The 27,857-nt window shown below is 41.7% G+C and overlaps 1 protein-coding gene across 6 annotated transcripts in view; it reads right to left on the bottom strand.

Moving 5' to 3' along the window:
• Positions 1 to 27,857, bottom strand: part of SLTM (SAFB like transcription modulator) — a 59,902-nt gene that overhangs the window by 13,983 nt on the left and 18,062 nt on the right. For 2 of the 6 annotated variants that reach the window (XM_056572431.1, XM_056572429.1), the window contains 6 exons: positions 19,820 to 19,907; positions 17,377 to 17,438; positions 8,179 to 8,343; positions 5,004 to 5,057; positions 1,729 to 1,759; positions 299 to 752 (listed from right to left, as the gene is read on the bottom strand). In XM_056572431.1, coding sequence (XP_056428406.1) covers positions 299 to 752; positions 1,729 to 1,759; positions 5,004 to 5,057; positions 8,179 to 8,343; positions 17,377 to 17,438; positions 19,820 to 19,907 — 854 coding nt within the window. Of the gene's footprint in view, positions 1 to 298; positions 753 to 1,728; positions 1,760 to 5,003; positions 5,058 to 8,178; positions 8,344 to 17,376; positions 17,439 to 19,819; positions 19,908 to 22,249; positions 22,457 to 27,857 lie in introns of those variants that run through there. The other 4 variants (XM_056572432.1, XM_056572430.1, XM_056572433.1 and 1 more) reach the window with 4 other exon arrangements.

The raw sequence follows: 27,857 nt of genomic DNA on the forward strand, positions 1-27,857 counted from the left end.
AATTCAAGAAAGGGACTTTGCTTCATTTTGTGTTCAAACGGGCAGGTGTTCCTTACCATCATCACAAGGAGTTTTTAGAAACTTGTCAATTTGGAAAAATAAAAATAACTTGGCAGTAGAACTGGGAAGATCGTAGATTAAAAAAAAAAAATAAAATAAAAAGGAACTTATGAGGCTCAAAAAGCATTATACACAAGGCAAGGTGCTAAATATATTCTTGATGCTACCCCTTAATGTAGAGTGCTCTTAGTGAACGCTGGAAATCAGTATCTTAATGAACTGACATAGAAAAACAAACCTCTTTGCTTGACCAGAGGCCCCTGAAGATGAACCTTTCTTCTGTGAATCCTTCTCTTTATCTCCAGATTCAGCTTTCTTCGAACCTTCTCTGGATTCCTTCTTAGCACCATCTCCTTTAACACTCTCCACTTTGTCATCTTTTTGGTTCTCCGACATATGATCCTTTTGTGCCTCCAGGCCATCCTTCGGGTCACTCGCCTCCTCATCCTTTGGCTTGCATGCCTCCGAATCTGCAAGTTTCATATTTTTACCTGTTTCTAGGAGGTCATCTCCATCACAATCGATCGTGATGGCATCTTCAGCCTGGAGTGTGACAGACACATTATCGTCCTCTGCTTCTTTCAGAGAAGTGCTAGCTTCCTTGTCTTTTTTCACAGCCAGTTCTGATCCTTTCTCTTCTGAATGAACAGGTTTAGATACTTCTTGTGTACCATCACCAGAACCTGTTATATCTAAGAGGATTTAACAGGAATAAACATGGCAAAATAAGAAGTTTATACAAATTCAAACGGTAGCGCAGGACCTAGAGAAAACAAATCTGATTAACAGTAAACATTGCTTAAAAACTTTAGACAAACAAGAGGACATTCTTCATGACAAGACAGCATAATAGATAGGTCTCCATGATTCCTGGCTTGTGGCTGTGCTTTAATAAAACAGGGATCCATATCCACAGGAAATTTCCATAAAAGTCAGATGCATTCCCAACAGATGACCTTGAAATATCATCATGTCTCAAAACAGGTCAGTCTCTTCATCCATTTCATCCTTTGGTAGATGGGTAATATGAGGTCTTCCAATGGCTTAAGTCCAATGACAATATTTCTTCAGTAATCACTGTCACACCTGAGTCACATGCAGATCTTGATATCGACGGCAATGTCAGTCCAACTATTCCATGCAGGTTACTTATCAAGTGTCCATGCCAGATGCTGAACACACCATTCTTAGTCGTCAAGACTGAAGTACTTCCTGAGCTTCCTGACAGCCAATGTTCCACAAGGTAAGTATAACACTCCAAGAGAACTCCTTTACACTGAGGACAATGTGGGTGAATGTATGCTCCTATGTGAAGTTCTAGATCTTGAAGAAAATCCCATAAACCAAACTGTTTATACAATCCACATACTCTTAGATAGCTCAGAAGTAAAAGTAGTCCTCCTCATGCAGGGATCCAAAGTTGAAAATAAACTCAATTGTTTTCTGCAGTCAGAAACAGATGTCCAAACTTACCTTTTAGAAAAAAACCCAAAAAATGACATGCTCTTCAGAGACCAAAATGTATACAGGTATTTGATGTTTCTTGTCTTAAAATATGTAATTGTCCCAGAGTCTGAAATCCTATTTTAAATTTTATACTAAAAAGAAAAAAAAAGAAAGAAAGAAAGAAAAAAAAAAAAAAAAGAAAAGCTGACTATACCAACTAACCTTTATTTTCAATGTCATCCTCGTCGCCTTCCTGTAAAAAAAAAAAAAAAAATTTAAATAAAATCGGGAAAAAAACCCCTGAATTTAAGCTTTTACTTATTAATTCAACTCACTATTAAATGTAGAGATTAGAAGTTAGTATAACTAAATACTGCCATCTACTATAGTGATGGATCTGTTTGTCCAACTGGACAGACCTTCTCTAAAGCATGTAAAACACAGATCAGCTGATTTCCACTGCTCCATTGTTATCCCTGAAGGAAGGCTGCCACTGCAAGTGAATGGTACTCTTAAAAGGCAACAGTCAAATCAATGAACAAAGTCAATACACAGTGGTGCCATCATCCATCCTGGAGCCATAAAAAAAGCACATGGACAAAGGATTGTTAAACAATCTCCTTTTCCAAACCAGAGCATTCACGTCATATTAGCGCCTCCAATGCACAGTGATACTGATTTCTACAGCTTAAATCGGCTGCAATCCCATCTGTGCTCAGATAGGACCTGACGCGTTCACTCCTATGGCTGCTACAAACTTGATCACAGATCTCAATTTTCAGTCCAAGTAAAGAGTCTGATGTGCTCCGAAAATGGTCTGTGCCGGCCATAGGAGTGAATAAGTCCATGACTATTCTTGCACAATACGACAGCAGTAAATTTGGAATTTAATTTGTATTTTAGAAATCCTATCTGGAGATCTGTTTGCACCTTTCCTTTCATCTGCCCATTTTAATTCTCATGCAGGTCATACATTTATGGAGCTGCTGCTGGACTGCTAATTTGAAGAGTTTGCATTGAGAATTTAAAGTTACAAGCACCAGGGCAGGTGAGCTGACTACTGCTATCTTTTACAGGGTACTGGTTCAACATGTGTGTTGCTGTTCATTCTACGTCAGTGGGACAAAGAGAAGCACCCGATTATTTCCCTCAGCCAAAATACTACGAATGTATCAGACTGTAGCCCCAATTTAATGTGTCACCGAAGTCATGCTGTAAGAAGAACCAATTGTGGGGTGTGCCAATTGATAGCTCTACAGGCACAATAAAATTCCTCAATATCTTCAAAGTAGAGCTGGGCGGTATGACCAAATATGTGTATCACTGTATTTTTGTAACTTATTACGGTTCCACGGTATATAACAGTATTTTTTCACCCCCCCACCCTAAAATCCTGTGACCTACCAGCGCTGTTCTGCTCCCCCCCCCCCAATTAATTATCAGCCCAGAGGAGTACTACTCACCTATGTCAAGCACTGCCCTCCTCTTTGTTGGGGGCCACTGGCGCTGGAACTCACTGTACGCCAGTGGTCTCCAATCCTGCGGACCTCCAGCTGTTGCAAAACTACAACTCCCAGCATGTCCGGACAGCCAACGGCTGTCCGGGCATCCTGTGAGTTGTAGTTTTGCAACAGCTGGAGGTCCACTGCTGTACACTGTATCCCTATGCCCGGGCTGCAAAAGAAAATAAACTTTAACTTACCAACGTCGGCCTTATGCTGGGGACGGGAACGTCAGACAGCCATCAGCCTATCACCGGCCGGAGCAATGTCCCGCCTCGGCCAGTGATAGGCTGAGCCCACTGTCATGTAAGAAGCCAGCTTCTTACATGACAGTGGGCTCAGCCCATCACTGGCCGGGGCGGGACATCGCTCCGGCTGGTGATAGGCTGACGGCTGTCAGACGTTCCAGTCCCGGGCATGCTGGGAGTTGTAGTTTTGCAACATCTGGAGGTCCGCAGGTTGGAGACCACTGGCGTACAGTGAGTTCCAGTGCCAGCGGCCCCCAACAAAGAGGAGGGCAGTGCTTGACATATGTGAGTAGTACCCCGTTGGGCTGATAATTAATTGGGGAGGAGCAGAACAGCGCTGGCCGGTAACACATGATTAGTCCCCCGATGTGGGGACAGCGCAGCGCTGGGCTGATTCATTCATTCCCGAGGGGGAGGGGCCCAACCGGTATTGCGGTATGGGAAAAATTCATATTGTGCAGCCCAAAAATGTTGGTATTCGGTATGAACCGGTATACCGCCCAGCCCTACTTCAAAGAATATTCAGTAAACCAGTGGGTGCTCATCTCCAAAACAGACGTAGTTAATCAAGTTACCAGTGTGTTTATGATTGTAGCATGAACTTATCTACAGCATGACGGCAAAACCCCCGCATACAGTTTCCAGACACCTTCAAGACAAGTGAAGATTATTTCTACACAAATAAAACAGTTATAGCAAAATACCAATGAATACAGCACCACTCCACATGTGGTAGATTAAGGGTGCCAGCATCCTGGGCCAATCACTGCCCACAAAAAACAAAAAAGGAGGACATTCCATCAATACTCGTAATTTGGTGTGGTCTAATTCGGTTTCCAAAAAAGGCCCCAATATTTATATTTGTTTTTTGATGCATTAGTTATACAAGCATTGACAACCTGTAAAACAAGTTATAAAGACATAAAAAACATCAAGAAACTATTACATAACTTCTGGTTAAACAACTTTCAGCGGACAGGTATTTCATCTCTGCTGACTTATGCACATGCCTATATTGCATATATTTTTTATTATTATGTAAGAGGACTTTGTGTGTTTACTGTACCATAGATTTCATACAGCAAGTTCCATTAGAAGTGCTGATACGATGGAAGCAGACAGCCATAGTGGCTTTATACTAAGCAAAGTCATGCATTTGTTTTCAGGCTCTGCTGGCGGCAGGCATGAACCCTCGAAATGCATGATATTTTTATTGTAGGAAAATATTAATTGGCTGTAGACTCATCTAGCATTGCTGCTCTAGGAGAAAAAGATGGGGGGGGAAATACCCAGCCCCCAAGTGCTATACAGATTGAAATGATGGAATTGTTATTCATATTAGCCATTAATCATTACTCATGTATTGGCATATTCACAAGCTTCCATACATTTAGCTGCAATTTGTAGTTTTGAAACGTGGTCAAATTAAGTAAAAAAAAACCTGACAATTTAGAATAACCTCCATGACTAGGAATGCCATACCAGGTATATAAATGCTGCATGTTAAGGAAGAAAAGGAATCTTATAGAAATCTTGGGTTGTGTTTGCATCGGAGTCATGGCTTTCATTCACAGATCAGACATGTCAGACATTTAACAGCAAGATCATCAATACCCGCTGTGCTATTCTTGCGATTTAAAATAACAGGACCCAGGATAAAGACACATAAAAGCAATGGTAACAGAGCCTTAGCTATGAAGAGCAGAGCCAATAAAGGTCATTATATTTACAGAAGAATAAAACTTACATCAGGAACAACATCCTGGTCAGAGAAAGCCTGCATGTCTGGATTTTCATTATCCTAGAGAGAGAGAAAAAGGTAAATGTGTTGCCTATAATGGGAAAGTATATTTAACATGTATGGTAATCAATAGCATAATAAAAAATAAAAATCTTTGTAAAGACGGGCATTTTAGGAAATGCAAACTGCTGGGCTCTATGACAGTCTGGAACAACATTTGAGAGGGGGAGGGGGGGAGGAGATTAGATGGCCTATAAAGTCAGTAGAGGAAGCTAATTTTACTTACCATGGGAACATTTGAGATGACAGTCATACAGGAATTGGACATAATGCACATAATGCAACTACAGATTAAAAAACCTAATGCCAGGGATATATGACTGGTGTTCAACCTAATGTCTAAATAGCCCTAGCCTAAACTGCAGATGTGTCAGTGACTTCAGAAGAAGTTTTCAATGGTCAGGGTCAAAGTGCTGAGACCCATACTGAAATAAAATGAATGGACAGCAGCGTTTAGCTGTGCCCATTTGGTTCTACTGGGCACAGCTCAGCTATGCATTGGGAGAGGTACGAGCAGTATATGGCTCTTCAGAGAAACCAGACCCCCACTGAAAAAAACTTCTAGACATACTGCTACAAATTCCCACAGGTTTGTTTTAAAGAGACAGGCTCTCTTTAACCTTGACTGCTAAACAATGACAAGTTAACACAACATGTGGCTCATATTGTTGCAATACATAACCAAAATAGCCAAACTGAATTGAGTTGCATTGTACATGCAGATACAATAGTAACTTGCATTTACATTTAGGCACTGCCATACTGTAGGAAGGACAATCTGCCTGTGGATACACTGCTTATACCACCTAGTCTCAAGCGGCACATAACAGCAGTGTACACTGTTACCCAGTGCAATCTCATGAGTGTGAGTGTTTCTTGGCTGCGCTTTAGAAACAAAGACCATAGAGCTTAGAAAAAAAAAAAAAAAAAAAATTATTACCCCAGACATGCTTACATTTGCTTAACAACCACATCTGCTGGAAGTTTGCTCCAAGCAACTACTTCTCTTTCAGTAAAATAATCTCTCACATTGCATCTGATCTGATAGGGGGGAACTGACCACATATTGTGCCTCCTAGTTTCTTATTTAAAACACTTCCCTCCTGAACCTTATTAAAACCTCTAACATATCAAGTAGTATTGCTACTTTGTTCATGCATGTATGCAAAACTGCCTTCAACAGTAACAATAATGAAACTGTTTAACTGCAAGTTCTTTACACAGAACAACAAACAGCTTTGAAATACAGAAAACTCCAATTACATGTCAATGTGATCCAAATGTATGTCAGTCAATATAGTAACTAGGAAAAGTGATTAAAAACAATGGTATCAGAACAGTAGAAAAAAATGCCATTGCCAAGGACCAATGCAGCCACTCAAAAAGGTCTTTCAGGAAGCAATAATCTAACAAAGGAAACACTTGGTTATCCACATGTGCCCTGCTTACTAAAATGTAATCCAAGTTACTGTATCTTCCCCTTCACAAGCAGCTGTGCAGGACTGGTGGTCCAATTCCCCATAAAGACAATGCCAAGATGTAGCAGCCTGCTATGCATTTAGTGAAAACACTTACCGATTTAGTATATACAATGTTAATGCCCATTAAACTATACTGTAACAAAGCACTCCGGTCAATAATAAGATCTGTAGGGCAGGGCATCACTAGCCGACCATGGCCTGTGTTTAGTTGATCAGGCACTACTTCCATGTGTAGAGAGAGACTAGAAAGTGCTAAGCAGCAGGACCGGGGTTTCCGAATGGGTGGTGGTGGCACAGAGCAGTACTATATAAAAGTACTTTTTTCCTTCTTTTTAGTTTTTATCAATGCCTATATATATATATGATCACTCTGGAAAAAAAACTAAAGAGGTTGTATAGCCAAGTAAAATAAAAACAAATAATGAAAATACTAAACACATGTCAAATTAAGAGTAGTAGTGCGCATCTTACAAATTCCCTACAGTTCCATTCCGAGGCTTACCGAATCTCCTCCCCTGATCTCAGGAGCACTGAGGGATCTTATACTACTGAATAGTAAATACAACATTCTGAGCTGCTTTACTTAAGTGACAGGACAAAACACTAAGTATTAAAGTGTTAGCCCAACCACCACCTATAGAAAGGAGTGATTGCCAGTAACCCACACAACAATCTCAACAAGGGAAGAAAAGGGGCAGGAATATCAGCATATGCAATTATTAGTTGAATATAGTTAACGGAAATCATTGTCAACGATTTTCAGCGATAAATTGTTGCCCACTGACCTGCAGACTTGCCCAACCCTGCAAACACCTCCGTGTGCGATCCCCTGTAGCAGGTTGCAACTCCGGCAGTGAGAACAGGCCAGAAACCTCTAGGGTTTGGGGCCTGCTACCTGAAATCAGGGAGGTGTCTGCTGGATCAAGCAAGTCTACAGAAAGTCACTTCACTGAAATAAAAATAGCTAATGATCATACAAAGTGCTTTTAACACTGTATTGGCTTAATGGTTCCAGCATTAATCACATTATGTTACAAAAAAGTTTAATATTCCTTAAGTTGCTATCATGATAAAACTATTATACTAAAACACCGGGACAACTGAAGATTACAGAACTCCGGAAAGTTGTGTGGTTATATAAACAGGCAGTACTGAGTGCAGTCTAGTGTGCAAAACTGGTGGATTGTATTAAGGTTTTCTAATAAACTGTAATTATTACTTTGAAGACCGTTTTCAACATCACAATAAGGATATTTTAAATCCAGTGATCATTTAAATTAAACAGCAGGATTTTAACATCCACTATGCAGGAATATGAATGATTGACAAATAAAAATCACAACACTAGTGCTGCCTATATTGTTATAAATTTAAAGCTTAAAATTAATACCAACTAAAAGATCAAAAAGGAATGTAAAAGCAGAGGACAATTTATGGCAAGCAGCAGGCACAAAAGTGTTCATGGCAGGAGGAAGAAAGAAAGGTGTTTCCTCCATCTCCTGATGATGGGACCCAAAGTGAGAAGGCAAAATTCTTGCATAAATCAGACCTAATAGCATCACCAGCAGAGATAAACCCCAATTTGCAGCTAATAAATACAAAAGTCTAAATTGTGATTGGAAGGTAACCACTGGTCATACTTGGTTTTGAGGTTCTTTCTTAGTGTCCTCATCTGGATGTGTAAGCTTTGACTCAGTGTTCTTCTCTTCAGTAGGTTGTACTGTGATAGCGTTTTCTTCATCATTTTCATCAGAATCCACTTCATCAATAACCTCTTGATCACTTATATCTTGAGAATCCATGTCCTTTTTTGAAAAAGGCAAACAATGTGAATCTTATTGTTCCAAGAAGGGCTTATCCATCCAGTAAAAGAGGTGTAATGTGTTTGCCAGCATAGTACAAGTCTGCCCAGTATAGTTTAAGGAATGGCCCATTTTTGGGTGGGTAGACAGCAAAAACTACTGTGCTAGTGGACTAGGCTATTCAGGACAGTTTCAAAATACTATTAGAGATAAATTTCAGCATCAACCAAGGTCAGCAACCTAAACTTATATCATTACAAGGTTCTATAGTAATCTAAGGCAATGTAACCCATGACCACTACATCTGATGCTCTTCTATGGTCAACGTTATGTGCCATTTCCATAGAAACATTAGGAAAATGTCCTCTGCTGAAGCCACAAACAGAATGATTGGTTACTGACTGTTACAAAATAATGCCAGCCTTTGTATGTGAATTTGCCCAAGCTTTATCTCCAAATGATCACATTCTGATACAATGTTTGCAGCAATGCAAACCTTCATAGCAAGAAAAACTGTTTATACAGTCTTCTTACAACAGGTTCACCTGGATTAGAAAAACTCATAAAGGAGGATAGGGAAACATCCATTGCAATAAAAAGCCTTTTGAGGGTCCAAAAAAAAAAAAAAAAGCCTCTGCATCAAGATTCTCCTAATACACTTTCCTCATTTCTAAAAGGATAACAAAGTACTCAAAGAAATTACTTCTGAGCACCATTTTCCCCACATACAAAAATGTAGAACACTTGCCAGTTGCACGTTTATTAGGAATGAGTTGTATTTGAGGGTTAAAGAAAAGCAAATAACCTGTCCACATGGTGGGATAGAAAAACTTCAGACACGACACATCATCCATGTAATGTTTCCACAGTTCTCATACCAGGATAATGGGCACATCATTTGTTTTTCTAACATGAAGTCTAAATGTTCTAATTCATTTGTGTGGTAAGGAGTGAAACATACATAATATCATGCACTACGTAGTCACTTAAGTCTCCAATCAATAGCAAGATCCATACAACTATTAGCTGACAATAAAAGAACATTAAGCACCATTTTATAGAATGACCTTTCCTACCCATCTATGCAAGTCCACTAAGCTTTTGTGAGGTCCGCAAGAGCTTGTCTCTACAAAATACTGTTAACCCAAAAAAATAAATAAAGTATATGATTTTGAAACTAATGTTCATGCAGATATGAACATTGCAAGGTTTTGTAATAAATGCCTTTCCAAGTTAAGCATTTCTAAGAAATACTTACAAAAGGCCCATTATAAGGGCATGTTCACACTATGGAAAAGCAGATCAGAGTCCATGAGAAATGTTCACATGGATTCCCATAGACTTCAAAAGGATTTCTGTAACAGTTCACACAGTAATTACCTTGTGACCATTTCCAGTGTCAGTGGGACTTTCATGCAAAATAAGCACAGATTTCTCATCATTTGTTACATTTAGAAGAAAGGGCACTGTTCCAAAAATAATTCATTAGGGAATTTTCCTTAATGAATGACAGTGTGAACAAGCATTAAAACTGTATAGCATTTTTTTTGCATAAGCAAAATACATGCTCTAATAAACAATTTACTATTAATATATGGTCTAGACAGGGGTAGGTAACGTCTGGGTAGAGACGTGCCCAAAATGTTTTGTTTTTTTTTTACCACCACTTGGTGTGCCCCCACCCTGTATAATACAAACCCCATTATCACCCCCCCCCCCCAGTATAATACAAGTTCCCAGTTTCAACACCCCTACCCCAGAAGCTTTTCAGAGCTGCTGGCTGCTCCGTTTCTCTATTGCAGACACTGGGCCGGAAGAGAAGGGGACACACCAGCCGACATCACTGGCTGGCATCTTCTGTTGCTCCTGATAACTGACATGCAGCGTGCAGGCACATCTCATTCCAGCAGTTTTAAAGGCGCAATGCCCCCCCCCCCCCCCACACACACACACACACACACAAACACAGTCGGCGCTCCTGCTTGCCACTCAAATGCACTCGTGCAATGTCAGAGGGAAAGCCATGGATGATCAGACTTTATGGTCAATTTTTACCCATTGACCATAACCCAGAAGGAACATTCTAAGGTTAAGTTCACACAGCACAATGTCCACATAAATATTCCTCAGTAGATTCCCATTGATTCAAAATGGGATTCTGCTGCACTGTTCAAACATCAGAATTTCAGTGCCAGTCAAGTCTATTCTTTCTTTAGAACCCACAAGGAAATTCATCTGATGCGCATTTCAGAGTGGTCTTAGCACCCAGATTTATCAAATAAATTAAAAAATAAAAATAAAAAAAACAGGATTAAGGGACCAGGAAAGAGGTTATCCGGCAGGGGGATTATATAACAAATGCCCATTTTAGAGACAAAACAAAAAACAACCTCTACTCACCTCCAGCACTGCTGCAGTGATTCTGGTGCCCTGCTCCGGTCCCTGGCTGCAATCCTCTTCCTGAACTGCTGCATGATGCTTGAGCAGAGTGATGTCTGAGCCCAGTGTCATCCTGGCACTCACATCACTGCAGCCAGTGATTGGCTGAACGGCAGTATAACACTCTGGGTCTAGACGCATCATTTAGGGTCCAAGTATCACTATGCAGCTCAGGAAGAGGATTGCAGGCAGGGACCGGAGCAGGACACCGAAGGCTGGAGGAGAGTAGAGTTTTTTTTTTATATACTGTAGAATGGGCATGGTTTGCACAGAGCTGCATAATAAAAGTAAAAGAATAAAAACCTAGAATGCTGGCTATACTTCATTAACCCCTTAAGGACCAGGGTTTTTTCCGTTTTTGCACTCTCATTTTTCCTCCTTACCTTTAAAAATCATAACTACATTTTGCACCCAAAAATCCATATTATGGCTTATTTTTTGTGCCACCAATTCTACTTTGTAATGACATTAGTCATTTTACCAAAAAATCTACAACGAAACGAACAAAAAATAAAAATAAAATAATCATTGTGCGACAAAATTGAAAAAAATTTAAAAAAAAAACCGCTGTTTTGTAACATTTGGGGGGGCTTCCATTTCTACATAGTACATTTTTCGGTAAAAATGACACCTCTTTATGCTGTAGATCCATACGATTAAAAATGATACCCTACTTATATAGGTTTGATTTTGTCGTACTTCTGAAAAAAATCATAACTACATGCAGGAACATTTATACGTTTAATTTAAAATTGTCATCTTCTGACCCCTATAACTTTATTTTTCCGTGTATAGGGCGGTATGAGGGCTACTTTTTTGCGTCGTGATTTCAAGTTTTAGCAGTGCAATTTTTGTATTGATTGGACTTTTTGATCGCTTTTTATTCATTTTTTCATGATATAAAAAGTGACCAAAAATACGCTATTTTGGACTTTTGAATTTTTTTTGCACCTACGCCATTGACTGTGCAGTTTAATGAAAAATATTTTTATAATTCGGACATTTCCGCACACGGCAATACCACATGTTTATTTTTATTTACAGTTTTTTTTTTATGGGAAAACGGGGCGATTCAAACTTATTAGGGAAGGGGTCAAATTATCTTTATTCACTTTTTAAATTTTTTTTATTTTTTTTGCAATGTTATAGCTCCCATAGGAAAACATTGATCAATGATTCTGCCGCTTGACTGCTCATGCCTGGATCTCAGGCACTGATCAGTCATTCGGTGATTAGACACCAGGAGGCAAGGTAAGGGACCCTCCTGCTGTGTCACAGCTGTTCGGGATGCCGCGATTTCGCCGCGGACATCCCAAACAGCCCCACGAGCTAACTGGCATTGCTTTACTTTCACTTTAGACGCAGCGTTCAAGTTTGAACGCTGCGTCTAAAGGGTTTTTAATCGCGTGCAGCACCGCGATCAGTGTGCGCACTATAAGCCACAGGTTCCGGCCCGACGTGCCCTGCATTATAGAAAGGGAAAGGACCAAGGATGTACCGGTATGTCCTTGGTCCTTAACAGGTTAATTCAAGTAGGTGACCCTGCATTTAAATGCTGTTAACCCAGTCTATTGGGTTTAGAGCGGGTGAACAGCTGTCAGAAACTCAGGGGTGTGGAAATTTTATAAAAAAAATACTTGTCCACGGGACTAAAATGGAGCAAAATCTACTTGTCCCTCATGATGATCCACTTGTCCGGCCAATTTTCGCTTTTACGCTCTCGTTTTTTCCTCCTCGCCCTATAATAGCCATAACTACCTACTATAATGATACCTTTAAATTTTTCAATAACATATTCTCCGAACCAAAAAAAAATATAAATATATATTAAGGGAAGTGAAATTGAAATAGTAAAAGATAATTTTGCAGATTTGGTGGTTTTTCTTTTCTGCACCATTTACCTTGTGGTTGAGGTAACATGTTAGTTTTATACTTTAGGCGCCTGATTACAGCAATACCAGATTTGTATCGTTTACGTCATGTTTTACTAATTCTGGACTTTTTCTAATTTTTTTTAATTGCCATTTTTTAACCCCTGCAGCTTTATTTTTTTTCCCTCATACCAGGCTGTATGAGGGCTCATGTTTTGCGCCATAATCTGTTTTTTGTATCGGTACCATTTTGGTATTGATCTGACTTTTTAATCGCTTTTTAACTTTTTTTCTGGGATATTATAAAAATTTCAAATCTGTGGTTTGGTATTTTTTTTACATTTACCATACGGGTTACATAATGTTATTTTCATAGGTTGTACAATTACGCACGAAGCGATACCAAATATGTTTATTTTTATTATGTTTGCATGTTTTTATATAGGAAAAGGGGGTGATTTGAACTTTTAACATGGAAGGGGGTTAATGCAACGGTCTTCAAACTGTGGCCCTCCAGATGTTGCAAAACTATAACTCCCAGCATGCCCGGACAGCCAACGGCTGTCCTGGCATGCTGGGAATTGTAGTTTTGTAACATCTGGAGGGGCACAGTTTGAAGACCACTGGGTTAATATGTGTCTTTCAAACTTTTATTAAAACTTTTATTTATTATTATTTTTTTTTGACACTTTATTAGACTTATGAGGAATCATTTGATTCCTCAGACAGATGAATAGATTCTATTGAACTCTATTAATCTGTGTGCTCTGTGATCCATTGATAGAGCCTGGTCCAGCCAGGATCTATCAATGACAGAGCTGGGACAGCTGGAAGCAGAGGTAAGCCCTCCGGCTACCTCTATAGTGGATCGCCCCCCTGCGATCACGCTGCAGTGGGGCGATCCACCCCACTAGCCCACCAGGGAGCGTTCACATCTCCCTTTAGACGCCGCTGTCAGCTTTGACAGCGGCGATCTAAAGGGTTAATAGCCAGCCGCGGCGATCGCCGCATGCTGGCTATTAGCGGCGGCCCCCGGCTACTGAGAACAGCCGGGGGCTGCAGAGTATGGAGCGGGCAGGAATCCCATGCCCGCTCCATACTCCCCTGTGAGCGCCGCATAGTCTCCCCGTGCAGACGTGCGGGGAGCGAAGGCAAAGGACGCAGGTCTGCACGGGGAGAAATAAACCACGCCCCCTCATCTCCCCCCCCCCCCCCCCCCCCCCCGCACGTCTGCAGAGCAGGGGAGAGAAGACAAATACTGTACACAGCTTCTCATCTCCCCTGCTCTGCTTCGGAGGACACAGGCTGCAGAGTATGGAGCGGGCAGGAGTCGGCAGCCTGCTCCATACAGACTGCAGATCCGCCGCACTTGTCAGGTCCGGCCCTGCTTGCCCGAAGCCGGGCTAAGGGCCTCACAAATTCACCTGCCCGGCGCCCAAAACTGCTAGTCCCGGGCGTCGGGCGATAGAAATTTCACATCCCTGGAAACTGCATAGTGAAAAGTTAACAGGGGTGAAAAGAGGGGACAGCACCTGAAGGGTTAACAACGGAGAAAGGAGAGACGCTAAAGGATTAACCAATGCATCAGATCATCGCTGCAGGGGAGAAGGAAAAGCTCAGATGTGGCTGTCCTCCCTGCACCAGGACACTCCAGGGAGGATGGAGAACTGATCTTTTGGCAGCGCTTACTGATGACAATGGGGCTGGCTTCCAGACTGCACCCCAGACCGCAGTCTCAGTGCTACATGTAGTCCATGCATGTCACCGGCCAGCAGAGTCTGTTGGTTTATAGGGGTGGGTGGTCTCGGTCATAAGGGCGTGGACTAACTACACTGATCAAAAAACATTAGGGGAACACTAAGATAACATCCTAGATTTGAATGAATGAACTAATCGTATGAAATACTTTCGTCTTTACATAGTTGAATGTGCGGTCAAAAAAAAAAAATCACACAAAAATTATCATTGGAAATCAAATTTATCAACCCATGGAGGTCTGGATATGGAGTCACACTCAAAATCAGAGTGGAAAACCACACTACAGGCTGATCCAACTCTGATGTAATGTCCTTAAAACAAGCAAAAATGAGGCTCAGTAGTGTGTGGCCTCCACATGCCTGTATGACCTCCCTACAATGCCTGGGCATGCTCCTGATGAGGGATGTCCTCCCAGACCTGGACTAAAGCATCCGCCAACTCCTGGACAGTCTATGGTGCAACGTGGCGTTGGTGGATGGAGCGAGACATGATGTCTCAGATGTGCTCAATCGGATTCAGGTCTGGGGAACAGGAGAGCCAGTCCATAGCATCAATGCCTTCCTCTTGCAGGAACTGCTGACACAATCCAGCCACATGAGGTCTAGCATTGTCTTGCATTAGGAAGAATCCAGGGCCAACCGCACCAGCATATGGTCTCACAAAGGGTCTGAGGATCTCAGTACCCAATAGCAGTCAGGTTAGAGCTGGGAGGTATGACCAAATGTGTGTATCACAGTATTTTTGTAACTTATGGCGCTTCCACTGTATATAACTATTTCCCCCACCCCCAAATCATGTGAACCACGAGCACTGTTCTGCTTCTCACCAACCCCCCCCCCCAAATTAATTATCAACCCACCGCTGCGCTGTCCCAACATCGGGGAACTAATCATGTGTGACCCGCAATCGCTGTTCTGCGCCCCCCCCCTAATTAATTATCAGCCCAGCCCTCCTCGTCCTTATGTTTGTTGCGGGCCGCCGGCACTGACACTAACACTGTACGCTGTATCCCTATACCTGGGCTTCAAAAGATTAACAAAAACTTTACCGCACCTTCCTACGTCAGCCTCACGCTCTTCCTGGGGAGGTGAACGTCGGCGAGCCGTCAGCCTATCACTGGCCGCAGCGATGTTCCACCTTGGCTCGTGATAGGCTGAGCCCACTATCATGTAAGAAGCCAGCCCCAGGAAGCAGGTCCGGACCGATGGAGGAAGGTCAGTTGAAGTTTATTTTGTTTATCTTTTGCAGCTCGGGCATAGGGATACAGCACACAGTATTAGAGTGTCAGCGCCAGCGGCCCACAACAAACAGGAAGACGGGGAGGGCAGCGCTTGCGGGTGATGTGAGTATTTACCCTGATGGGGACAGCGCAGCGCTGGTAATTAATTGCAGTACCTGAGCCACTTGTGTGGGTTGTAGACTACGTCTCATGCTACAATGTTAAGGATATTGAAGTTATGTATTTTTACATCCATTATATTCCATTTAGTATAAATTTCCCTGCCCCCACGGTCTAAAGTTTAGTTTTACATATAGCCACAGTAGGCAGGGCTAAAGAACCTGTTTTTCCACATCATGTGAGGAGAGCAGGCGGACACTAGACCAAAGGGGTAGGGCATTAGGGGATTTCACTGGAAATCATATGGTCCTCTGTCTCTTTTCCTTTGGATCTTCCTTGAAGAGGGGAGCATCTCCTGCTCCTTAGCCTGGGATGGATAAGTATATTGATTGTATAATTTCTACACTAAATATTCATGTATCACTTGGCTAGATTCATGCTAGTTTGCTAAACAGAGTATGTACTATTGTATTAATGCTTGTATGTATGTCTTATTTGGTTTAGATAATTAATGTTTTATTAAATGTTATTCAACTTTGCTGGTTACCGAGTGATTGTTAATTTGGTGGGTATACACTGCTGGTACAAGACATTTCTGCTAAAATACCTAGTACAATTATTTCATAGTTGTACAAAACTTAATCAGTGTTTCACAAACCTATTTAGGACCTATAAATTTAGCCTGAACCTGCTTCCGTTTTCATATAGTTGGTGGCCATTTTTGGGGACTCAAAGTACATGGTCGGGAGAGGGGCATGTTTGTTTTACTCTAATTCTAAAATCACAATTGGTGTAGTTAGGTTTTTCCACAATAAGTGGAGCTGCAGACAGGATTATCACTAGAGATGAGCGAACTTACAGTAAATTCGATTCGTCACGAACTTCTCGGCTTGGCAGTTGATGACTTATCCTGCGTAAATTAGTTCAGCCTTCAGGTGCTCCGGTGGGCTGGAAAAGGTGGATACAATCCTAGGAAAGAGTCTCCTAGGACTGTACCCACCGGAGCACCTGAAAGCTGAACTAATTTATGCAGGAAAAGTCATCAACTGCCGAGCCGAGAAGTCAGTGACGAATCGAATTTACTGTAAGTTCACTCATCTCTAATTATCACCCTAGAACCGCAACATACCACTAGCTTGAAAGCACCGCCAGCATTCAAAAGTGGTCTGTGGTCACCACCTGCAGAACCACTCCTTTATTGGGGATGTCTTGCCTATGTATTGCCTATAATTTCCACCTGTTGTCTGTTCCATTTGCACAACAGCATGTGAAATTGATTGTCAATCAGTGTTGCTTCCTTAGTGGACAGTGTGATTTCACAGAAGTGTCATTGACTTGGAGTTACATTGTGTTGTTTAAGTGTTCACTTTATTTTTTTGAACAGTGTAAAATTGATAATAGAAATCAATAATTATTAACTTGGATTAATCCTTGCAGCCCTAATTATATGTGAAAGATTGATTACATTCTCTGATAAACCCAATAATCTACATACCAATCTATCCACACAATACAGGATTTGTTGCCATTTGTAAAGTGAGAAACATTAGGGAATAATAAAATTTACAGAGATAATTAGTAATACTTTGCCCGGTTTATTTAACAGGACTTAATGAAACGGGATTGTACCTTAAATGAATCTTCTTCCATAGATGCTTCACAACCAGACTCATCGGCTTCCTGCTTCTTACCTAAAAACAAATGCACACAACATAACTGATATAGGTCTAAATGTTTAACGCTGTGTGTAATATATATATATATATATATATATATATATGTGCATATATATATGTGTGTGCTTGAAAAAGGATCCTGTGTGATCTGAAACGTTGCGATGCTATGATGTGAAGTGAATAAATCTTTTTTGCACCTTGGATTTACTCATGGAGTGCTGCACCATTTCTTTGGATATATATGTAATATATATATATATTTCAACATTTACTGTTTATTGTTCTGTATACAATGAGATTCTAGTTGTATTGTCAACATGTACAAGGTGGGAACCAGAGATGAGCAAAACTAGTGCTGCAGTCCAAAACAATCTGGAAGCTTGGCCATCGATTTGTATACGCTGCAAAAAAGGAGTTCTGCTTTTATTGTGCCCCGACTGCTCCGTAGTTTTGCTCGCCACTAGTAATAAAATTAAAAGGGTGTATGTTTTTTCTCTCATTCAAAGTTTTATTAGGATTTTCATGGATAAGGGTGTATGTTTTTATCATTTTTGTAAAACAGCTGACTATTCCCAGTTCCCAGATTTCCAACCTCAATGTCATCCGCCACTGTTCTCAGTAGACCACTACCACCACCTACTGTCCTGAGATGAAAGATGTGACATATGCCTTAAAAGGAGGTGTACCAACATTTTTGGCTAAGCTAAATCACTAGTATTGCTAAATAGACAAAGTTATTGTGCAATTAATACTAGTTAGTATCTTGATGTACAGAGTCATTACCAGGAAAACGTTTATTCAAATGCTAATGAATTCTTTGGTGCACTGGGGGTGTGACTCCCTAAATGCAAACCTATGAATGCCCAGACAACAGAGCTAATTTACATATTTAATAAACACAATACACAATAATGTCCTCTATTCAGTAATACCAGTGGTTTTCATTTGCCCAAACTAGTGGCTGTGTCCCTTTAACAGCTAGCCTTAGGCTGTCAGTAAAAGCAGCTGTAGCCAGCACCCAGCTATCAACCACAACGAGTATGGGCTTGCTTCTCATCTCTACACAACAAAAGTAAGAATACAATTGCTGACAAAGCTGCTTTCAGTATATTCCAAAGTTCAAACGCACCTCATATTTTACCAAGACTAGGTGTTAAGAGTTAAGGTAACTATTTGGAAACTATATTTAATGTGTGTAACCAGAATAGAGAGAAAAAGCTACAATACTAACAATATAAGCCAAGACTAGAGTCGAGCGAACTTAAGTTTCTTTCACACTAAAGAAAAGCTCCGTTACAATCAGACGTTAAGGCTTTATTTCCCTCCCGGATTTTAACGTCCGTTATTGTAACGGAGCCTAATGGGAGACATAAGGGCACAGAGGATCCTATTCACTTGAATGGGATTCTCTATCGTCCATTATTGTGACCGTTATTCCACTGGAAGATAGCGGGAGAAAGACGTCCCAAGCATTTTTTTCTTCTCCCGCTATCTTCCAACGAACTCGGTTCTGACGGGCAGTAGCAGGAACTTTTTTCATAGTGTAAATTGTCTCGTAGCAAACCTTGCGGCTTGGCCATTGGCTACTTTAGTCTGCATAAATCAGTTTAGCTTTCCAACTGCTCCAGTTGCCTGGAAAAGGTGGATACAGTCCTAGGAGACCTAATACTAATTCAGGCAACCAGAGCCCTTGGAAAGCTTAACTTAAAGGGATACTTCGGCCCTAAGACATCTTAGCCCCTTTCCAAAGGATAGGGGATAAGATGCCTGATTGCAGGGGACCTGCCGCTTGGGACCCCCACAATCTTTCATGCAGCACCCCGGAGTATCGTGACGTCACGGCTCCACCCCAGTGTGATGTCACGCAGAGCGTGACGTCGTGATACTCTGGCCCCGTAATCGTGATCCATCAAACCCGGAGCAATGTTCGCTACGAAGGCTGATAGCTCAGGGATCTTATCCCCTATTCTTTTCCTTAAAGTGACACACTGTTTTACAGAATCTCACTTAAGGACATTATAAATCTACAAAAGGATAAGCCTTTAAGTCTTAGGTTATGTTCACACTAAGGAACCTCTGCACTTAATTCCGCTGCACTAATTTTGCATTGGTGTTAACGGGTCTTCCATTGACACTGCCCAATTTCAGAGGCAGAAAGTTCCACTGTGGAAATTCACCCATGGAATTACGTGTAGACTGCATTGCAGTTGATGGCAAAGTGGAAGTCTGTGCAGTCCTAGCCTCAAAGGATTTCTGCAGTCGTCACTTCTCCAGGCAGAGATTCTGTAGTGTGAACATACCCTTACCTAGTGTGTTCAGCCTTCTATATAGCAGGTGGGGTAAAACCGAGAGTACTGAATCTAGCAGGGAAATATATATCAAACAGTGATGCACACCTTTGGTTTTCATTTGCTTTTTTGATGGAGTGTCGCCCCCAGAATTCAATTCAATATTTTCAGGGTCCCCTCCTTCTTCTTCAATGGCCTGCAAAGAAAAGAAGAAGTTTATAAAAAATTTGCACAGAAAAACCTTTCCACAAACTAGTGAGCACCATATATAATAAACTACAGAAATGTATATATCTGGAGCAAACTGCATGAAAGAGTCATTTAAGTGATCGAGCAAATAAAAATGGCTGCATTTAAAACTGAAGGTACTAACACTACCTGGTCTGGCTCAAAACCCACCCACTGGGTAAAAGTAACACTTTCCTATGTAATATTTAAGATATGATATCGTGTAATGTGTGCGAGTGTAGGTTAGGGAATCCAGCAATCAACTGAAGAGATTCTGATAAAGCTGCATGAGGTGCAGTAACACATGTGGTGCTCCTATGTTAACCCCCCACCCCCCTCCCACATAGCGCTGTGTAATCCTGACTAAGGGTATGTGGTATTACACTGCGGAATTGGCAAGTAATTCTCGCTTAAAAATTCCACCGCAGAATTTCCGTTTTTTTTCTGTGCCAAATTTGCATGGAATTCGTGCGGATATTGCACGGAATGTAGGAGGAAATTTTTTTTGCTGAGCGACATGCACCAATTAGAATTTCCCTCTTTTTTTGCACGAGAAAGCGTTCGGTGGGAAAAGATTAATTTTGCGGTCTATGGGGATTTACACGTGGATTCCGCATGAAGAACGAACATGTTCATTCTTCATGCGGAACGGAGAATTCAATTCAAATCAATGGAGTTGTGCACTGCTGAATGAATTTGAGAGGAATACGCGAGCGGAATTACTTGTGGAAATTCCTCCGTCTGAACATACCCTAACATGTAACTGCTATACTGATTGCTGGTGGTGGCTCCTGACAAGCTGGATCAGAGAGTTTTGACATTTAAGGCTCCTTTCACATCATCAGCATTCATCCGTTATTAAACGTCTGTTTTCTGTGTTAAAACGGATGTATAATGACGGAGGAAATAACGGGTGCTATTCCCTGGCTGCGGGAGACTGCAGACAGCTGGGGAGGCTACATTAGTGTTTGTTCTAATATGGGGGTAGTAGTACAGTCTGTTCCATGATGAGACCCGATGCGATCAGAAGTTATTAAGCAGGGGAACGTGTGGCAAGCTCCGCAACCTTGCGATGTATCGGTGTGTTTTAACTTTCATTTTTGAATCCCCTGCGGGTAGCCCTGAATGGTTGGTACTGAGGAGCCAATCAGGGCTCTCAGCGGGAGATTTAAAAGTGAACATTGTGAGAAGCAGGGGGCCATATCTATATTAAAAGCGCTGTGTGTGTGGGGGGGGGGGATGTATATAGTGCTGCGGGGGTGGGTCAGACATATAGCCTATATATCTAGCCCCCCCACCGCATTTATAATATGCCCCCTACAGCGCATTAATAAAGCTATGACCCTTGCCGGCAAATTTATAAGTATATTACACCACACCCCCACCCATTAATAAATATATACCCCCTTGCCGGCGCAATAAATCTATAACCCCCTGCAGCGCATGTATAATGTGCCCTTGCAGTGCAGCGCATCTATATACATATGCCACAGCAGCACTATATGTGAAAAGCATTCTGGTAGCAGCATCGGACGGCCCAATGCTGGTGTCAGAAATACTTTTCATCCATAGCGCTGCAGCGGCATATGTATATAGAAGCACTGTGTGGGGCAGATAACGCTATATGTCTGCCTACCCAGCACATCTATATACATATACCCCCGCAGCGCAATGAATGAAAAGTATTTCTATTAGCAGCGCACAGTGTCACAGATCTCCTGTAAGTTAGCCTTATTTGTTTTTCTAATATTTTTATACCTTTCAAAACAACAAGTATAAAATATTTCATTTTGTCACTAGTAGACTAACACTTTGGGCACTTGAGAAAAATGCTTAAATACCTAACACACCCAAATACATTGCGAAATTGGGCACAGAGACTTAACTATGGGTTGTCAAGGTAACCATCACCTGGCCGTTATTGTGCACCACAAATCTCATATGGTACAATAAAGCCCCTTACATGAGTGTTTCCCAACCAGGGTGTCTCCAGCTGTTGCAAAACTACAACCCCCAGCATGCCCGGACAGCCTTTGGCTGTCCGGGCATGCTGGGAGTTGTAGTTTTGCAACAGCTGGAGGCACCCTGGTTGGGAAACACTGCTCTACACACTTGTGTCTCTACAGCCATACAGATACAAATGTACAGATAGACCGAGGGCCCCGACATGTCTAATGCCATGATTGTCTCCTCATGTATTGGCACCTAACGTTACACACGATGCCCGCTATGGGACAACCCACATCCAGGACCCGCGGCCTACAGCTCTCCCCGCCCACTCCTCGGCAGTGCCTTCTCTATCTCCTCTACCTGCTTGAGCCGAGACACCAGCACTGTCTTAATGCCGCTCACGTCTAGGTTTCTCCGCTTGAGCTCCGACTTGAGGTCGATGACCCGCAGCTCCGTTACCTTCTTCTCGGTGATACCTCCGGACGAAGCCATTTTACTCGGGCCTGATCAGGGCACTAAGATGTCGCCGCGTCACGTGACATGCAGCGAAGAAGATCCGGCCCCGGATGTGCGCGTCACGTGGTCTCGAAAGGCAGCACAAAGCGCCTCACCTGCCGCATCCCCAGGAGAGGGCGCAAGTAACCCACACGTATACACGGCGATACCGTCACCTCTACACACGTGACTGGATGAACCTTCTGTCATGGACCATCCTAATCACTTAGATTATGGGGGAGATTTATCACAACCTGACGAGGCTGAAGTTGGTTTCTTATTCGTCCAGTTTCTTATTCACTGAAGTTGGTTTCTTATTCGCGCATTGTCTTATAGATGACTGTGACTAATAAACCTCTTCTCTTATTTCTCTGCAGTAAATCTGTTTTTTTAAACATAAATGTTGATTATTATTTGGGAACAATCAGGTTCAGAAGAAAAATCTACACTATTTTTCCTAAAAAAAAACAAAACAAAAAAACAAAAACAAAACAATAGTAAAAAATGGATGAACAAATATGCATTTTGAATAAGTAACTGGTGATTTCAAGGGGTTAAACGCCATTGGGCAACTGAATTAAAGATGGGTATTATGGAGGGGCCCTTACTCCTTATATTTCCAACTGTATCCAGCCTGGCCCAAACAGTGGATTGGCATTAAAACAGGTGCCAACCTTGCCAACTATATACATTTTTGCATTTTGAATAAGTAACTGGTGATTTCAAGGGGTTAAACACTGTTGGGCTACTGACCTGAGGGTTGAAAAATAGTAAGGGCCCCTCCATAATACCCAACTGTATCCAGCCTGGCCCAAACAGTGGATTGGCATTAAAACAGGTGCCAACCTTGCCAACTATATACATTTTCTGCATATTGAATAAGTAACTGGTGATTTTAAGGGGTTAAACGCTGTTGGGCCACTGACCTGAGGGTTGAAAAATAGTAAGGGCCCCTCCATAATAACCAACTGTATCCAGCCTGGCCCAAACTGTAGATTGGCATTAAAATAGGTGCCAACCTTGCCAACTATCTACATTTTCTGCATTTTGAATAAGTAACTGAGGAATTTAAGGGGTTAAATGTAGTTGGGTCACTAACCTAAGGGTTGTTATCTGGCTGATACTGAAAATACAGGGAACCCTATGTGTTTCTTTTTATTAAATATAAATAAATAAAGAAAGAAAGAAAGAAAATGTATAGGGTTCCCCATGTTTTAATTCTCAGCCAGATACCAAAAAAGCAGCAACAGCCTGACGTTACCCATGTGGGCGAGGACCATTGTAACTGGCCCTCCCCAGCCTAAGTAACCCCAGCCTGTTACTGCCTTGGCACAGGAGCGCCATTTTTGATGCTCCAGGCCTGTTGGTATCGGCTTTTCCCGGAACCCCTGTGGTGGTGGGTACCGAGGTAATAATTGGGGGTTAGTTTTTGGGGCTAAGTCTAAGCTCCGGCTTAGTAATGCATTCCATCTATAAGACAGATTCCACTACTAAGCTTGTAAAGGAATAAAAAATAAAAAAAACACAACAACACAACATATTAATTTTTTTTTCCCAAATGCCACTCCCTTACAAGTCCTCATTGCGACTTTTTGTGTGACTTAACACAAAGTTTTTTTTAAGCTAGGTCGCTTACACTTGCCACTTTTTTACAGGGGTTCTGCAACTTTTTTTTTTTTTTTGCTTAAGTGCGACTTAAATTCCCGACCACAGCAAAGTGAAAACTGAAAATTGCTTAGGTAAGGCTGATTGGTACTTTATGCTTAACCACAAAGGTCGCACAAAAAATTGCTTAGGCACACGAGCGACTTTTGGCAAGAAAAATAGACAAACCTTCAAAATCCTTTGATAAATGTCCCTCATGCAGATCCTGACATGGACATTATATTCCTTTCCAAAGGAGAAACCAAGGTCGTGAGGGCGACAACAAGCCATATTTTGTAACAATACAAGATGGCTTCAGGGGCAATACCACAGCTACACTCATGGGGGGTGTTGGGGCTACACAGGGCAAGCAGATTTTAAGATGCCCTTCCACACAAAAAAATAGCACTTGTTTTTTGGCCACTACCTTTTTGAATACAACAATGGGGCCATTCTTCTTATTTATTTCCTCACTTGAGTGGCCCAACAGCATTTAACCCCTTAAAATCACCAGTTACTTATTCAAAATGCAGAAAATGTATATAGTTGGCAAGGTTGGCACCTGTTTTCTTGCCAATCCACAGTTTGGGCCAGGCTGGGTACAGTTCGTTATTATGGAGGGGCCCTTACCCTAAATTTGTTATCCCTTAAGTCAGTGGCTTAACAGCGTTTAACCCCTTGAAATCACCAGTTATTCAAAATGTAGAAAATGTACATAGTTGGCACGGTTGGCACCTGTTTTCATGCCAATCCACTGTTTGGGCCAGGCTGGATACAGTTGGGTATTATGGAGGGACCCTAACCCTATATTTTTCAACCCTTAGGTCAGTGACACAACAGCGTTTAACCCCTTAAATTCATCAGTTACTTATTCAAAACGCATGTTTTTTCATCTTTTTTTAATTTCATTTTTTTCAGGAAAAACCAGATTTTTTCTTCTGAATTTGATTGTTCCCAAATAATAGTCAACATTTATGTATAAAAAACAGATTTACTACAGATAAATAAGTGGAGAAAAGGTTTATTAGTCATAGTCATCTATAAGACAATGCGCGAATAAGAAACCAACTTCAGTGAATAAGAAACTGGACGAATAAGAAACCAACTTCAGCCTCGTCAAAACCTGTGCAGAGGAAAAGTTGCCCATAGCAACCAATCAGCTCGCTGCTTTCATTTTGCAGAGGCCTTGTTAAAAATGAAAGCAGCGAGTTGATTGGTTGCCATGGGCAACTGGAAATTTTTGATAAATCTCCCCCTATGTCATTACACTGAAGGCAATTCAGGGGAAAGGAATCTTAATTTTACTCATAGCAATCAACCTGAACTCCGCTTTAGGCTATGTTCACACTGAGGAATCATTTCGGTCAGAAAATTGTTGCCTTCTGTCATTTTATCCATCAAGTGGAATTTCCACACAGAAAAGAAGAGGAATGAAGGAGGCGGCTATTTAATCTACTTTTCTGAATTCCGCGTGAAAACGATGTCGGGCAGAATTTTTTTTTTACCATTGACTTCTATTGAATTCTGCTTGCGGATTCCGCTTGAAGAATGAGCATGTTCTTTCTTCGGGTATGTTCACACTACGGAGTGTAAACGGAATCTCCGCTCGCAGAATACCGCGAGCGGAGATTGAGCCTGGCAGCTGACGGCGGTGGTAGGACCGCACGGCACTGCGCCGTCACCATTGATGGCTATGCAGTACTCGCGGACTTCCACGCAAAGAATGAACATGTTCTTTCTTTGTGCGGAACAATTTCAGCGGCGGAATTGCCCGCCGCTTAATTTCCGCAGTGTGAATGGGTCTCGCGGAGACCCATTCACACTACTGTTAAGTTCACACCGCGAAATTCCGCGGGAATTCCATAGTGTGAACATACCCTTCAAGTGGAACTGAATTCAACGTCGGAATTCTGCTATCAGAATTAACTCAGTGTGAACTGAGAAGCGGAAAATACATTGAAGTGAACGGAAAATCAATTGCTGAATAATTTCAAGCTGAAAAAGCTAGAAGAATTACTAGAGGAAATTCCTCTTGAATTCCGGGTGCGTTCACACTGAGGAAGAGGAATTCATGAGGAATAGTTTTGGTCAGGAAATTGTTGCCTTCTGTCATTTTATCCATCAAGCGGAATTTGAGCGGAATTTCCATGCAGAAATGAAGAGGAATGAAGGAGGTGGCTATTTAATCTACTTTTCTGAATTCCGCTCGAAAACGATGTCGGGCAGAATTTTTTTTACCATTGACTTCTATTGGATTCTGCTCGCGGATTCAAGTGGAAAGGAATTCAGCATCGGAATTCCGCTAGCAGAATTTCCAGTGTGAACAGGACAGCAGAAAAAACATTAAAGTCAATGGGCAGAGGACATTAATGTGGAGCAGAGAATTCGAGAGGAATTACTCAAGTAAATTCCTCTTGAATTACTCAGTGTGAACATACCCTTAATGTCTTAAACTGTTAAAGAGTAGCTCCCACCATCCTTTTTTTTTCTGTCCCTGCCTATTGCCCATCTATCCCTAACCCCCTCCCTGCCTTTACATTTTTTTTTAACTATGGTAGAAATGCCTTTGTCTGCCTGGTAGTGTGCTCACTACCAGGCAGACTTCCCCAGCAGGCACCACGTCACTGATGCCTGCTGGGGCCGACACTTCCGCCCTTAGTTAACCTATACAGGGTGCCTCCAGCTGTTGCACCTACATCTATTGGCTGTCAGGGCATGCTGGGAGTTGTAGTGGTGAAACAACTGGAGGCATACTGTACAGGTGAAAACAAGCCGCGGCGCTAACACCCCCCCCCCCCACCCCGCTCAAAGCAATACATTACATGGCTGCGGTGCTACCCGACCTCCCCCCCCTCACCCCAAACAGACGTACCCAAGTCCAGTCCGTCCTGAGGCAGCAGCAGGTGGCGGGGCCAGCGTATGAGGCCAGGGAGCCAATGCGCTCTTTCAGCTGGTGCCAGAAAGTTATACAGATTTGTAAATAACTTCTATTAAAAAATCTTACTCCTTTTAGTACTTATTTTTAGCAGCTGTATGCTACAGAGAAAATTCTTTTTTGAATTTCTTTTTTGTCTTGTCCACAGTGCTCTCTGCTGACACCTTTGTCCGTGTCAGGAACTGTCCAGAGCAGCATAGGTTTTCTATGGGGATTTTCTCTGCTCTGGACAGTTCCTGATACGGGCATCAGGTGTCAGCAGAGAGCACTGGACAACACAAAAAAAGAAATAAAAAAAATAAAGATTTTCTTCTGTAGCTAACAGCTGCTAAAAAGTACTGAAAGGATTCTGGCCCCAGTTCATTTAACCCCTTAATGACAAAGGGCATTTTCCGTTTTTTGCATTTCCATTTTTTCCTCATCACCTACTAAAAATCATAACTCTTTCAATTTTGCACCTAAAAATCCAGATGGCTTCTTTTTGGCGCCACCGATTCTACTTTGCTGTGACATCAGTCATTTTACCCAAAAATCTACGGTGAAACGGGAACAAAAAAATCTTTGTGCGACAAAACTGAAGAAAAAAAATGCCATTTTGTAATTTTTGGGGGCTTCTGTTTCTACGCAGTACATTTTCTGGTAAAAATGACACCTTATTATTCTGTAGGTCCATATGATTAAAATGATACCCTACTTATATAGGTTTGATTTTGTCGTACTTCTGGAAAAAATCATAACTACTTGCAGGAAAATTTATACGTTTAACAATGTCCTCTTCTAACCCCTATAACTTATTTTTTCCGCGTATGGTGACGTTCTTATCGGTATCATTTTTGTTTTGATTGGACTTTTTAATCACTTTTATAAACTTTTTTAATATGCTTTTTTTTTTTA

The sequence above is a fragment of the Hyla sarda genome, chromosome 4 (assembly GCF_029499605.1).
Source record: "Hyla sarda isolate aHylSar1 chromosome 4, aHylSar1.hap1, whole genome shotgun sequence".
Taxonomy (NCBI): domain Eukaryota; kingdom Metazoa; phylum Chordata; class Amphibia; order Anura; family Hylidae; genus Hyla; species Hyla sarda.